Source organism: Xiphophorus couchianus, chromosome 21 (genome assembly GCF_001444195.1).
Source record: "Xiphophorus couchianus chromosome 21, X_couchianus-1.0, whole genome shotgun sequence".
Lineage (NCBI taxonomy): Eukaryota > Metazoa > Chordata > Actinopteri > Cyprinodontiformes > Poeciliidae > Xiphophorus > Xiphophorus couchianus.
Window position 1 is genome coordinate 18276932 of NC_040248.1, and position 14992 is coordinate 18291923.

The 14992-nt window shown below is 43.4% G+C and overlaps 1 protein-coding gene across 4 annotated transcripts in view; it reads right to left on the reverse strand.

The window, feature by feature from the left end:
- abca4a (ATP-binding cassette, sub-family A (ABC1), member 4a) overlaps positions 1–14992 on the reverse strand; it is a 41759-nt gene that overhangs the window by 5349 nt on the left and 21418 nt on the right. For 2 of the 4 annotated variants that reach the window (XM_028004821.1, XM_028004818.1), the window contains 25 exons: positions 14744–14966; positions 14021–14242; positions 12815–13019; positions 12650–12727; positions 12353–12550; positions 11857–12034; positions 11647–11778; positions 8063–8202; positions 7844–7981; positions 7539–7717; positions 7159–7261; positions 6036–6241; positions 5709–5763; positions 5182–5262; positions 3870–4027; positions 3450–3574; positions 3264–3362; positions 2985–3174; positions 2775–2869; positions 2644–2676; positions 2318–2423; positions 1226–1300; positions 950–1119; positions 634–811; positions 426–541 (listed from right to left, as the gene is read on the reverse strand). In XM_028004821.1, coding sequence (XP_027860622.1) covers positions 426–541; positions 634–811; positions 950–1119; positions 1226–1300; positions 2318–2423; positions 2644–2676; positions 2775–2869; positions 2985–3174; positions 3264–3362; positions 3450–3574; positions 3870–4027; positions 5182–5262; positions 5709–5763; positions 6036–6241; positions 7159–7261; positions 7539–7717; positions 7844–7981; positions 8063–8202; positions 11647–11778; positions 11857–12034; positions 12353–12550; positions 12650–12727; positions 12815–13019; positions 14021–14242; positions 14744–14966 — 3483 coding nt within the window. The remainder of the gene's footprint in view (positions 1–425; positions 542–633; positions 812–949; positions 1120–1225; positions 1301–2317; positions 2424–2643; positions 2677–2774; positions 2870–2984; positions 3175–3263; positions 3363–3449; positions 3575–3869; positions 4028–5181; positions 5263–5708; positions 5764–6035; positions 6242–7158; positions 7262–7538; positions 7718–7843; positions 7982–8062; positions 8203–11646; positions 11779–11856; positions 12035–12352; positions 12551–12649; positions 12728–12814; positions 13020–14020; positions 14243–14743; positions 14967–14992) is intronic. The other 2 variants (XM_028004819.1, XM_028004820.1) reach the window with 2 other exon arrangements.

The following is a 14992-nucleotide window of genomic DNA, read 5'->3' on the forward strand; positions in this document are numbered from 1 at the left end:
CACCTCTGCCACATCATATTTATACCCAAGGGAACAGGAGCTCATGGATGACCAATTAAAAGATCCTACACAGCTTGGAAAAACGAATAAAGTTAAAGTATTATCCACTTACTTTTATTAAAAAGGAGTTGTAGGGGTGCTGAGAAGTGTTGCACCAGTGATTTTGTGAAATAATTATTTCTCGTGACATTATTTTGTGTGAAAAGCACTCAAATTAACAGTGGGAAGGCTGGAATATTTTTTTTTTTTAGATATTTCTTTATCAGGGGTGCAAATACTAATTGACATTTCCTATTTTGGGCTAGGATTGCTCCTAAAAAACCCAGTTGTGGTATTGTTACACTAACTTACTTTTCTGTTTTTGTTCCTACATTTGAAAAAAAGAAGGACCTTTAAAACAGACAACATGACTTGGTCCAACTCACCCATATAGCATGAGCAGGGCAATAAGGGGCTGCAGGTTGGTTGGTGAGGTGTAACATCTCTTATCGAAAAACAGGAAAATTTCCACCACCATCGCTGCACTGATGGAGTAATTCACCTGGAGGTAGTGACAGAGAGCCTCAGTGAAAGCTCTAATTACATGGCCTAGATTATGCCAGCAATCTCAAAAAGGTAACTGGGCCACTGTACCATGTCCCACAGAAAGTTGGCCGTCCAATACACCAGCGGACTAACGCCACTAACAAACTGCAGGAGTTTGGCCTGAGTGACCCTCTCCTGGATGAGGTAAAGGACGAAACTAGCTGGGACGAACGACATGGCGAAGATGACGCAAATGGCCACCACTGCGTCCACCGAAGTAGTGAGCCTGGAAAAGGAGAAGTAGAAGAGCTTTCATGAGCTGGGATGAAAGGAAAACGTGATTATTTGCTGTGTTCTAATAATGACTGGTGAACAATTCAAGAAAATGGATGGAAGAAGAACGATGAGGCCGAAGGTCACTCACACGGTGATCTCAGACAGCTGGTCTTTGGTCAGGTTCAGAGGATGGTTGACAACTGTGATCCCGTATTCATTCAGATCTGCTCCTTTTGGGAGATTTGCGCGAAGGATGGCATTATTGGCCACGTTCATAAAAGACACCATGGCATGCCAGCCCTTATTGTTATACCAAACCTAGGAAAAACTGCAACTGATTACCATAATGTAACATGTATCGTGTATTTCATATTTGATCCATATCTAGATAGTTTACCCAACTGCTGAGCTGTAAAGTACTAACCTTGACATTGTTTTCTGTTTCCATGTACCTGAGGAACTTCCCTATTCCTTTAAGTGTTTCTTTGGAGTATTGACCCTGAAATAAAATGTTATGGTTACCTTTATAAAGCAACAATATGTTAAGAAGGCTTTTAAATGGAAGTTAATCTCAAACAATCCCATAAAAGAATAGATGAAAGGTTTTAAGTAGTAGCTGATTGTCTGGGTTCCTTTCTCCAGTATAAATTCAGATCAGAATATCAAGAAGAGCCAAGACCAAAATTGACTTTTATTTTCTTAAAATACTTTCAACGTCAAAATCATCTTGTTTCATCTATTTCATGAATTTCTAATTTATTGTTCTATTTGCATTGGATCGTGTCTTACAAAGAAGCTAATAATAATAATAATAAATGCCAGAAAAATATAAGCAGAGGGCTGTGCACCATAAATTATCTTCCTGCGTGAAACAAGGGGCAAGAGCAATATTTGTTCTCAGTACAAGACTTACGGTCAGACTTAAATTGAACGTCAGACCTCTGACTCTCTTACTGTCTTGATTCAGATAAATGCAGATTAGTTGGTCCCAAAAGCTGGTCATAAGACTAAGGACAGCACACGGCAGTTTATTTTATACACCAAGTTTTCTTGGTGAAAGTATTTAGACATGACTATTTACAGGAGAAATTGAGGAAGGAGGTGTGAACTTGGGAACAGACTATGTAAGCCAATTCTAGTCAGGGTGACTAAAATATAGAAAATTCAAACAGTGTAAAATACATTACCAGTATATACAGTATATATATATTTTTTATATAAACTAAAGCTCTTTAGGTATTTTAATTATTTTACCTTTTTGCACCACCTAACTGTCCATTTGCATTTGACAGTTACTCTCACTAAAAAGAGCTTACATTGTCAGTACATGTTTCACACAGAAAGAGTTTTTGGCGCTGCACCACCTCCGTTTTATATTTATTATTTAAATATCAGTTACTCTTTAAATAACCACCCAAAACAAAAGAGATTGGAGTTATCTACTGCAAATAACTACCTGTAACCTTTTAACACAACTTTATTTCAGAGATTCTTAACTATTTCCTTTCAGCCTCACCCCAGTAAGGTTCAGAAGTTGTCCCAGCTGAGCTGCTAAGTCCTGCAGCGTCTTCGGCTGCACTCCTAAAACAGGAAGCTGTCCACCCGCTGATATGCCTCCATACCTGGACACCACAGAGAAACCTCTTAAGGAAACCTGCACATCTTCTCTGGTTTAGTTGTTTCTGCATCTAAGTCAGAGGAGTATCTGCAGTAAACAATCTGACCACAAGAGGGAGATACAACACAAACATCTGTCTGTGAATTGTACTTCAAGATGAGCATGAGTTGTCATCATGTGATATTATAAGTATATTTTCACTGTGTAATATGGCTGGTATTTACCTCTGCTCATTCACCCAATATTTGCTTTTCAAGCTGCAGAGAGATCAAACAGAGATATTAAATTCTGTTTACGCTACTCCAATAAAGACCTCCAAGCCAAGTCTATATATTTTGTTCTAAGGGCTCCATACCTGGTCCTGATAAGGGTGGGATACGTTTTCACAAGGTAGTCAGAGATGTTCCTGCCAGTAAGGTCGAACAGAACATCTCCAGTTGACTGGATCCTCTAAAAAGCAAAACAAGGGGGAAAAAAGTGATTCTAGATTCTCATCAGATGATTTATCTAAAGTAATGTTTTGCTTTTCTGCACAAAAGTCTGAGTATATTCAGTACCAACCGACCTGTGGAGGTGGCAGACCTCCAGCTCCTTCAGGACACACAGGGAGCATGGTGAGTTTCTTGGATGTGCTGCATTGACATTCCGGAGAGGATCTTAGAGGAGTCCACTTTGGGCTCTCCAGCATTTCTATCAAGGAAGGGTTGACCATCGGCATCTCCCACTCTGTGGTGATGTTATTGCATGGGAAATCTCTAGGATGGGATGAAATTGAGCCGTTCTGTGAGCCACAGTATTCCAGAAATAAACACAAGACGCATCCATAGCAATCACATCTACTTACTCCAAAGGTTCATCGGCCATGCAGCGGGTCCCAAAACCAGGCTTGTCAAGCAAAACCTCCCCAAAATATCTCATCTGTGCATCCATGGGACGCTCATTGCTGCAATGGAGAAATTTCAGTCTTCTAACTTTACATCTCTTCGTCTATTTTAGCTGAATTCAAAAAGCACAATGATTTTGCGTCCACCTGAAGAATGTGTACTGTCTCCCATACATCCAAGGAGTGAGGGTCACACTTGGATACTCTCCAAAAGGCGGGACTATGAGAGTAAACATCAGTGCTAAGAAGACAAAACTGGCTGGAAGGACAATCTGCCAGAACCAAAGAAATAATTACACTTTAAAAACAATGAAACAATTCTGAAATGTGCGTTTCAAACGTATTCATACCCCTATGAAGCTTTTCAGATAGTCTTTTCTGGTGTTAGAAAATAGACTGATATTTCCTAAAAAATAAACTTGTGAACTTTAACTTTGAAGTTTACCTATAGTATGTTAAATATAGGCTATGAATTTATTAACTACAAAACATCTATGTGCCTTGTCAGAGCACACTGAGCATGATAAATAGTAGCTGACTTAGCATGAAAAATCACAGAAAGGTAACCTGGGCAATGAAGTCTTTGTAGGAGCGTGTGGCATGATGCCACCTCTTGATTAACAGAGCCAGGAACTGTTTGATGATGAGACAGACGCCTCTGACCTGGTAGGATCCTTTACCTGCGCTGCCCTCTGGGAACTCATTTGGGCCATGGCCATTGGTCTCTGAAAAAATAAAAAACAAGAAACCACATCTGCATGAAGTAACTTGCACTAATATATTTAAAACTGTAGGTACCCAAACATTGATTTCTAGATGCAACAGTCAAAATCTATTGGTCAGCAAGACTAATAGAGTTTATTATTTGCAATACAATCATGCCAGATGAAATTGGTGACTAACAATATGCCATGTTTGGACTTGGTTTCTCAGTTGGAAATAAAACCAGATCGCTCACATGAAGTTAGAATTCTGAGTTGGAAAGTCAAGCTTTCCTGAGTTTATTATTCAATATGGCTGCCGTTCACATAAAATGCAGTGAAACTTGCAAGTATAATATATTGCAACTTCATTCGTTTTGTGTCTCAATGAAGAAGTGGAACACATGCTGCTGTACAAAAGCTATTTATTAGTGTTTGAAAGCATTAAATGGAGACACTTAATGCTTTCTTATTAGCTTATTTTCTTGGTTTTCCCATTGATATTAAAATTTCCTAGTCAAACACAGTTAGCTTGGATCCAATATCTTTCTGAGATTTCCCAGATCCCCGACTTCCGAGATAAATCAAATGCAGCATAACCTCATTATAAATAGCTGGTCTTATAAGCTACTATGATGTGATGCTCTTTGTGCTGTTATCCTGCAAAACATAGCGAAGTATATTTTTCAAATATAAAAATATCTTTTGTTCTACTGTAGAAAGACTACCCAGAGGGGACTTATGAAGGTTTATTCTAAAGTTGTGACATAAAGTGGTGGTGAGATGCTAACATGTTTAGCCTAATGACACACAATCTAACAGCAAGCTTAAGTTGGAGCAAACTGTGGGTGTATGGGGTTAAATCCTATATCAATCTTTCAAACATGTAAGTCATGTCATGATGAGGTGTTGTTTTGTAGGATTCTCACATGTAGACAGTCAGGTTTTGTGTTGTATTTTGTATTGTACCAACCTCACCCTGGAAATTGCTGTCTTTTTACAACGCTAAGCCTCCCAGGCATTAGCAACCTACTATCCGCCTATGCTTTCTCTTAAAGAATGTTGTCACATTTGTCGGAATGTCAAATTATTCTTTTATTTTCTCTTTCTTTAAAAACTCAAACAACATGTTTGTTGGACAACAGCTGCAGTTCTTGAGAGCTGAAAGCCACTGTCACCTTTTTGCGCCTCCACATCAACAGCCACTCTGTTGAATCCACAGAGACTAGCTCGACAAATCTGTTGCAATGATTTCCTGTCTGAAAGTTTAAAAGAAATGATACAAAAGACAAGACACACAGGACAGGAGGTAGATTGATACATGGTTAAAGCTAGAGTGGATACAAAATCACTTTTTACAACAGTGGGGAGCTAATAAGGGGATTTTGTTAGTCATTTTGCCCCTTTGCCATTTTGTATTTTGTAAGGTTTATGGACTCTTCATGCCAATTGTTTCTGTTAGGCAAAAAAAATCCCTCTTACACAAGACATTTTGTAAAGAAAATAGGTCAAATCATACCTTAAAGATGTTTCTTTTGCACTTTTACAACAAATAATCCAAGTATTTTTCTTTAAATTAAGTGAAAGGTACCTGTAAATTAATTGTTGGCAACAGGAACAAAATGGCAGGTTGGAACAAAATGTGGAACAAGGACACAAAATGGAGGTACCACTATTACTATTTTTTGCTTTTGCCTTGAGATACCTTGACTACATTTCCTGTTGGTTGCATTCCCATTTGCTGTGACTTTCAGAAAAATCTGCAAGAAAGTATATTCATTTCTTAGACTTTAGATTTACAATGAACCCCTTTCCTTGAGAAAAAAAGTTATTAAAAAGATCCACACCTTTTTGACTTATTTAAACTTGTTCTTACACAGCACCTCCTATGTATTTACTGTATTTGCACTATGTCCTGATTAAGGAAAACTATTTAAGACAATGTAATAGATATGGACCAGGAGATTTTTGATGGGCTTAAAATGTGGCTGTAATTGGAAACTATAATTATTTTTTGATTAGTTCCACCAACCTCCTCCAGGGAGGTGTCGGACACACCAAAACTGCTGAGGCCGATGTCCACCAGGGTTTCCTCCAGCTCCCTGAAGAGGCTGGCGTACGTCCTGGGCTGGAAGTCCCGATTCGGCAGCAGAAAGGTGAGCTCCTGTCCGATGGCCTCGATGAGACAAGCCTGTGGAACGTGGTGGTGGACCAAGGCTGTGATGCTTTCCATGTTACCTGGAAATGGGTGGAAGAGGTAAGATGTTCCTTTTTTCACCAGGATGGGTAAATTTAGTTTGAAGGATTTTATGGTCCTTGCTATCCCATCTCTGAAAACCTTAATATGTTACAGTGAACAACTTCCTACTACCATGTAGTGCGGTTACCGACCACAGTAGAATAATAGAAATTTTAAACAAATTATTTTTCAAATATTCTTAGAGACTTATTAATATGCTTGTTAGCAGTGGCAGTTTAGGGCTGTGCTGCACATTGGATGATAATCAGCAAAGAAGAACAGAAGAAAATCACTGACATTGCAAGTCAAATGTAGATTTGAATTTTTCTAATAATAACTAAAACCGTAAACAGATGAGTTTTAGGTGTGCACAGTGGACTGACTACAATCCAGTGCACTGCAAAAACACAAAAGTCTTACCAAGTAATTTTGGTCTAGTTTCTAGTGTAAATATCTTGATATACTTGAAATAAGACAAAACTAACTTACAAGTACCTTTTTTAGCAAGAAATAGGAGCTTGTTTTAAGTAAATCATTTCTTAATATTGATGAAAAAGTTCTTGTTCCAGTGGCAGATTATTTCACTCATAACAAGACATTTTTCCCATGTTATAGGTTAATTTATCTGCCAATAAAACAATAACTTTTTCATCAATATTAAGAAATTATTTACTTAAAACCAGCTTTTTTTTTCTTGCTAAAAAAGTTACTTGTAAATTAGTTTTGGTGACTTCAAGTATCTTGCTGAAAAGTTACTTTTGAGTTATTTTAGCTTATTTATTACTTGGTAATATTTTGTGTTTTGGAAGTGTGAAAAGACAGTATTCAAGAGATTACTCTCCACTGTTTTTGTAACAGGAGAGAAGATTGGCCACCAACCACACACATCACAAGGAGGTGAATGGCAAGATCTTACCATCCAGCTGTCTGTCTGGGGTTTGGCTTTCTTCCTGGTTGGCTTTAAACTTCGAACATTTGGAGCATTTACACGAGCAGTCCTGTGTGCAGTCACAGCTAGCCTGGTTGGTTGGATGAAACGATACCAGGATTAAATGATGGGAGAAGCATTTTTCTGTACTTTTACAATCCACTGTGTCATGACCTCTACGTCTCCCTCAAGCTGAGGTTAAGTTCAGGCAAAAACGAAAAACTATACTTCTATACTGTTTTTACACATCTGTACAGATGCCAGTCAAGCTTGCTCTACATGAAGTTAAGCATTTCAAGAGTTCTCACAGACTTTTCAATCTACTGTGTTTCAGACAAACAAAAGGTTTCATTTTCCCAGTTCCTCACATTAGGCGGCTCGTGCTTCATCCTGCGAACCAGAGTGAGGTAAAAGCCTGCCCCAAAGCAGTTCTTAAGGAAGATGGGTGAGCCGCAGCAGCAAAGGCGACCCTGAGAGATGATGGCCACTCGGTCACTCAGCAGGTCAGCCTCATCCATGTGGTGGGTGGACATGATAACTGTGCGTCCTGAAAACCACAAATCAAGACACGTGATGGTGAGAGAAGGAAAGACGGATGGATATTTGATGTATCACATAATCACGAATACAGGTGATATTTTCCTGTGGTGTGAATTAGAATAATCTGTATTACCCAGACGGTATTTGAGCAGTAAGTCCCAAATCGAGCGCCTGGAGTACGGGTCCACCCCTGAGGTGGGCTCATCCAGGATCACCACCTTGGCTCCACCAACAAAAGCCAAAGCTACCGACAACTTCCTCTGCATTCCCCCTGGACGTCGAAACAACGGTTAAGTGTGTGTTTTCTTTGTGTGTGCCAGAGGGCAAGGGATGCACGTGATTCTAAAAAGACCTGAGAGATTCTGGGTCAGTTCGTCTCTCTTGTGGGGAAGGCCCAGATCCTGCAGCATGTTCTCCACCTCTTCCTCAGCCTCAGCTATTGGACGGCCTTTCAGCAGCGTGTAGAAGAGAATGTGCTCTGCCACCGTCATGCTGAGGAACAAGCAGTTGGTACAAATGAGTGCCACCGTTTTTCCAAGTTAAGACCTAAAACCTCAAAAGATGCTAAAACCTGAAGTTTTAGTTTGAAGTTTCAAGTTGCAACTTCAATTTTTAATATCTTTCATTGGGTTTATGTGTGGTAGTACTGGACAATTGAGAGTTGAAAATACACGATGGCTTAAAAAAATTATTTACAAAGGAAAGTGAATGGAAGTAATAATCTTCAGCATCAATCTACAGTAGATGCTCTGTAAAGGTTTGTTAGAAAATGTTAAAGAACAAACAGAATCATGAAGAACAAGAGGCACATCAAACAATTAAAGGATAAATCAGTGGAAAACTTTAAAGCAGGACTAGATTATAAGACCATATTTAATGGATTTAAATCCCTATGAAGAGCTTTTTAATCCATCATCAAAAAAATGAAAGAGTAGGACACCGCAAACCTACCAAGCCATGGCTGTCTGTCTAAAAGACTCAGGTTTTTAGGAGAACATTATTTAATCAAAGAGTCAAAATGCCTAAAGCAACTACAAAGATCCACAACTCAGGTAAAAGAATTATAGTACGGAGAAATAATTAGTTTTGTATTCTACAAATTACTCCCCAAAGAAATCATGTGTTCAAATAAAGCTATGAAAGTCCTGTTTGCATTTTGGCACAAGCCAGGTAGGTATGTGGGACAGAGTAGAAGAAGTAGAAGACATTGAACTTTTTGACTTACATGTAGAAGACTATGTAGGGTATTAAACAGCGTAAAACACCATGTACAGTCCCCTCCCCATTGGGAAGTGCAGCGGAGCCAAATTCATGGTCAGAAGGATAAAGAAACTGAATTGAGGTAACAGGAAGAGCTAAAAACAGGGCAGTCCTGGAGGAAAATCTTGAGGTTTCAAAGGATTTGAGACTAGGGCAGGTGTCCAGGTACCAGCAAGATAACAACCTCAGAAATATGCCAAACGTGACAGAAAATCCCAACACAATACTTCAAGATTTGTGGTTGTGAAAAGCACAAATCTTTAAGGGTTGAATGTGTCATGATCTGTGTCTTTCTGTGTTTATTTAGAGTTTTCTGTCCCCTTAAGTCTCTTCGTTGTCCTGTCCTCCCCTTGATTGTTCCCAGGTGTGTCTCGTTTCTATGATTACCCCCAGTGACCTGTGTGTCTGTTCTTTGTCGGGTCCTTGTCGTTACTTGCCGCCCTTGGCGTTTGTCGTGCCGTTCCTGTGTGCCCTGTCTACCTTTCGTCCCTCGTTAACCGTTTGCTACCGGCGTCGAGCCCTGGCTTTAGCTCGGCCGTGCTGCCCGGCTTTGGGACTGTTTTTGGACTGTGTGTTGCCTTATTAAATTCCTTATTCATCATACCTGGGTCTACAGCGTCTGCCTCACCACCATCCACACCACTTTCATGACAGAAGGACCCGACCAATTGTACGGTGAGGCACGCTAATTACATCATGGACCCAGGGGGCTTGCGGAAAACCATAAAGGACTATGTCGAAGAGGTGGCAAGGCCATACTCTGCCCGTCACCGCCTGAATATAGCCACACGCTTGGTGATTATGCTGGACGAATGGATCCCGCGACTTCCGCATCTGGGGCTGGCGGAGTTGCAACAGGAGGCAGAGAGGGAGTGCCTGACGGCGGCTGCCGTGCTGAGAGGTAACCCTCTGCCTCCCAATCCGCACAGTTTCCCCGCCAGCCCAGATCCAGCTCCAGCTCCGGGACCAGCACCCCCAACCGGCGCAGCTGGCGCACCCGAGGCCGTTTCAGCCGGCGTTCCAGCCGGCGCACCCGAGGCCGAATCAGCCGGCGTTCCTGCCGGCGCACCGGAGACCGTTCCAGCCGGCGTTCCAGCCGGCGCACCCGAGGCCAAATCAGCCGGCGTTCCAGCCGGCGCACCCGAGGCCGAATCAGCCGGCGTTCCAGCCGGCGCACCCGAGGCCGAATCAGCCGGCGTCCCAGCCGGCGCACCCGCCGGCGCACCGGAGGCCGTTCCAGCCGGCGTTCCTGCCGGCGCACCGGAGGCCGTTCCAGCCGGCGTTCCTGCCGGCGCACCGGAGGCCGTTCCAGCCGGCGTTCCTGCCGGCGCACCGGAGGCCGTTCCAGCCGGCGTTCCACCCGAGACCCTGACCTCCAGCGTTCCACCCGAGACCCTGACCTCCAGCGTTCCACCCGAGACCCTGACCTCCAGCGTTCCACCCGAGACCCTGACCTCCAGCGTTCCACCCGAGACCCTGACCTCCAGCGTTCCACCCGAGACCCTGACCTCCAGCGTTCCTCCCGAGACCCTCAGCGTTCCTCCCGAGACCGAGACCCTCAGCGTTCCTCCCGAGACCGAGACCCTCAGTGTTCCTCCTGAGACCCCGACTCCCGAGACCCTCTGCGTTCCTCCTGAGACCCCGACTCCCGAGACCCTCTGCGTTCCTCCAGAGACCCAGACCCCCTACGATCCTCCTGAGACCCCGACCTTCTGTGTTCCCACTGAGACCCCCTGTGCTCCACCAGAGACCCTGCCTCGGGGGGCTCGTCGTCGCCGTCTGTGGGCGGCCCCCGGGACTCCCCGTTGCCACCTCCGGCGCCGCGGACGGCCGCTAGACCACCTCCAAGGTTCCCGCCTCCAGCGCCGCGGGCGACCGCCGGACCGCCTCTGTGGTTCCCGTCTCCAGCGCCACGGACGGCCGCTGGACCACCTCCGTAGTTCCCGCTGCCGCGGACGACCGCCAGACCACCTCAGTGGTTCCCGCCTCCTTTGCCTCCGCCCACCCTGTGGGTAGTTTTTTTTTTTGTTGTTTATGGACTCTTGGCCCTTCTTGTTTTTCCGCCCACGACTGTGGGTTGTTTTTTTTTGTTAGTTTGGACTCTGGCCCGCCGTCCGGCACCCCTCCACCCACCCTTGTTGGGTTTTTTGGGGTTTTTTTTTTTTTTTTCTTGGGCGTCTGGTAGCCGCCCTTGAGGGGGGGGTACTGTCATGATCTGTGTCTTTCTGTGTTTATTTAGAGTTTTCTGTCCCCTTAAGTCTCTTCGTTGTCCTGTCCTCCCCTTGATTGTTCCCAGGTGTGTCTCGTTTCTATGATTACCCCCAGTGTATTTAGTGTCACCTGTGTGTCTGTTCTTTGTCGGGTCCTTGTCGTTACTTGCCGCCCTTGGCGTTTGTCGTGCCGTTCCTGTGTGCCCTGTCTACCTTTCGTCCCTCGTTAACCGTTTGCTACCGGCGTCGAGCCCTGGCTTTAGCTCGGCCGTGCTGCCCGGCTTTGGGACTGTTTTTGGACTGTGTGTTGCCTTATTAAATTCCTTATTCATCATACCTGGGTCTACAGCGTCTGCCTCACCACCATCCACACCACTTTCATGACAGAATGTGAAATCGTTTAAGGGTCAAGAATGTTTTTTCAAAGCACAGCTTATGCCAGTTAAATATGTGAGAAGTGACATACTGCTGAAAAAGGATGTTGTACTGAGGACACATTCCCAGAGACATGCGAATGCTGTCCATGTCCGAGCGGATGTCCTTGCCGTAGATGGTGGCCGTCCCCGAGGTGGGAGGGAACATTCCAGTCAAGACTGACCTGGGACAAAGAGAAGATGTAGACTCTCTCACGTTCAGCATTCTGCTTACATGCCAGCAGAGAGTCTAAGCAACATACATGGTGGTGGTCTTCCCGGCTCCGTTGTGCCCGAGAAAGGCCGTAATCTGGCTCTCGTAGAAGTTGATGCTGAGTCCATCGACGGCTGGCGAGGAGCAGTTGCTGAATACCTTGACCAGGTTTTGGATGCAGACCCCCTTCACCAGATCTGCCGGCTCTGCCTCGAAGAACGGCTCCTCTGTGGACACCAAAAACAACTCTGTTTTGCCACCATCCGGAGCGAGACTTTAAATGTCTCTGAGTTTAAACTCTGTTAGGTTTGTGCAGAGAGTGAAACAAATGTATTTTGTTGCCTAAAGGTTGATGAAATCATGTGTCCGGAATGCAATACGGAGTCTACTGATTAACTAAACATGAGACTGGAAGGTGAGAGGTGTGAGTTTACAAATGCCAACAAGTTCAAACACACACAAGGTCATCAGGGTTCCACACAATGAATCCTGTCTGGGATGGAAAAGCACTCTGTACGGCAGCTACAGTCATATACTGGGTTTACCATCCTTCTGGTTCTTCTTAGGCTCTGTGTGGCTGAGCTTCTCACGCTGATCATGATGTTCACATGAAGGTATGTCCTCCTTCTCCTTAGCTTGTGGTTCCACCTGCTCGGCAGTTTCCCCAACAGCCTTTTTCTCTCCTTGCTCCTTGTTTGTCAGATTGTCGAAGCCTTTTTTCTCCAGTTCCGTTTTGTAATTTCCTTTGGAAAAAGATAACACAATATCCTGGTATAATCACCAATATTATCTGGTGTATAAAGTCACTAAAACATACTCCACGCAGGCTAAGAATGAAATACCAGAGGCTGGGGCAACACTGTTGAGCCAGTAACATGGCAGCAAGGGGAAGTAAAAGGGGCGACCAATGCCGTACTGTCCTGTGATGACAAGAAGAAGAAAAAAACAGAATGCTAGCATATTTTTATGACAAAAGCATACCTTTTGGTTCATTTCAGCACACTGACCAGGGAAGACGTTGTCCAGGTACCAGGCCAGAGCAGCATAGAGAACCGTGTCCAAGCCCATCATGCAGATGGACGTGAGGAAGGAGAACTCGTCTCCCTCCAAAGGACTGGTCTGGATGTTGTCCCATTGCAAGCCCATCCCTTGCTCCTCATACCGGGATAGATACTCTGTACCAAAGCCAAATGCCACTTGGGACAGCAGACTCTGCGTGATGAGGCATTATTTAATCAAAATGGTCAAATCCTTTCCACCATTACTTGACTAGCAATTTTACTTCTAATGAAGAAATGGGTTATGGTGTTTGGGAACAGTTCGTAGTTGTGTAAGAAGAAGAACATACAGTACAGTCTCTTGTCAAAGTATTCATTGTCCTTGAACCTTTTCACAAGTTACCAATCACAAACTTCAGACTATGTTTCTAGTGTTTACATTATGAACCAACACAAGGTAGAGCTTAATATAAAAGTGGAAGTAAAATGATACAAAATTTACCAAATATTTTTCAAATGAAAATCTGAAATGCGCATGGAACCAATTTATTTTCAACCCAAATTTGTTGAATCAACACTTGCTAGCTCTAGCTGCACTGGAGGCCAAAAAATCCAAGTCCATTTTCCATGTAGAGGATGTCCGTGTGCTTCAGTCTCAAGTCTTTTGCAGTCTGTCGCAGGCTTTGCTTCAGGATAGATCTTAATTTATCTCAAACCAAGTCTTGATTCGACTTGGTTTTACTTTCAGAAAGATGTGTTCAGGAACTGTGCAGTGTTAGTCTTCAGCCAGAAATAACATTTTATGTGTCAGAAAGCTTCATTTTGGTCTCATGTGATCGGTGAACCTTCCACCGGCTCTTTGCTGGCTTGTGGCAAACTATCTACCTTATGGATTTCATTTAAAAATGGATTTAAATAAGTTTGCATTCTTCCATTTGGCCCAGATTTGATGAGTTTGCAACTAATAGATTTCATGTCAATATATTCTCCTATTCAGCCTGTCAGTATAAGGGTGTCATGTCTTGGTAAGTTTTGAGTTGTGCCAGCGGCATTTTCATTGATGATAAGTCTATGGGAGATATGCCCTTATAATGCTATTTGTGGTTGTAACGTGACAAGATATTTGGAGGTTTAAGGTGGATGAATTCTTTTTCAAGGTATCTGCTCATCAATTAAAAGAGAAATATAACCATGTTTTGAGTTGGAGGCACCCACCGCCATGATCTTCATGTCTTTGGTGATGCGTTCCTGCCAGGCAAAGCAGAAGATGTGTGGCAAGTAGAGGGTGAAGTAGATGATGCCGCAGCAGGCAGCAGCCAGGTTGGCCTGGTTAAAGAAGACGCTGAACAGGAAGCACTGCATGATGGTGGCAGTGGTGAACGAGAGCAGAAAGAGGAAAAGGATGACAGGGTCGCTGTAGTTCAGAACCCTCCCTCCCTGAAGACAGGAAAGAAACACACACGAGGTTCAGATACTGTAATCATATCAACATGTATGTTTTGCTTTGGTCGGTCAAAAAGACAACATCATCATCATTCTCTTTCTTTGACAACAAAATGTGGACATTTTGATGTAACACTGTCCACAAGGGGTCGCATAAGCCCACCATATTAAGATGAAGAAGGCGCTGTCTCTGCCCGCTTTTAATCATTTACAAGTTCTTTACTGCAAATCTCGCAGAACTCTGACATAATCCTCATGATGTCATGGTATCAGTCATTCTAACATTAATGATTTACTGAGAAAGTATGCATTAAGTGAGCTATTAATATCAATTCAGTTGTTCAAGAAACAAAGAGTGATAACTGACAGCAGAATGGTTTACTACTTGGCGTTTTTGATTTGTGAAGCGAGTTTATGTCGAAAGCAGACATGGAGATAGATTAGATGTTTCAGGTGGAAGACATGCAGGTATGGAAGTACAAATACAAAGCTCACCATGATGATGGCAGTCAATAGAGCTGTGCTGGTGCCCATCATGAAAAAGCTGTCAATAAACCAGGTGGACCAAATGACACCATTGGTGACCCCAATGGTTTTCAGGGTCTCCTTCAAGCGGAGTTCCTTCTCCAGAACTATGCTCTTAACTACCATAGACACGGAGTAAACCCAAGCCAGAACCATGAAGATGGGGAAACAGCGGTTCAACGTCAACATGAAGCTGGAGGAAGGAAATTTGGGAGAGGA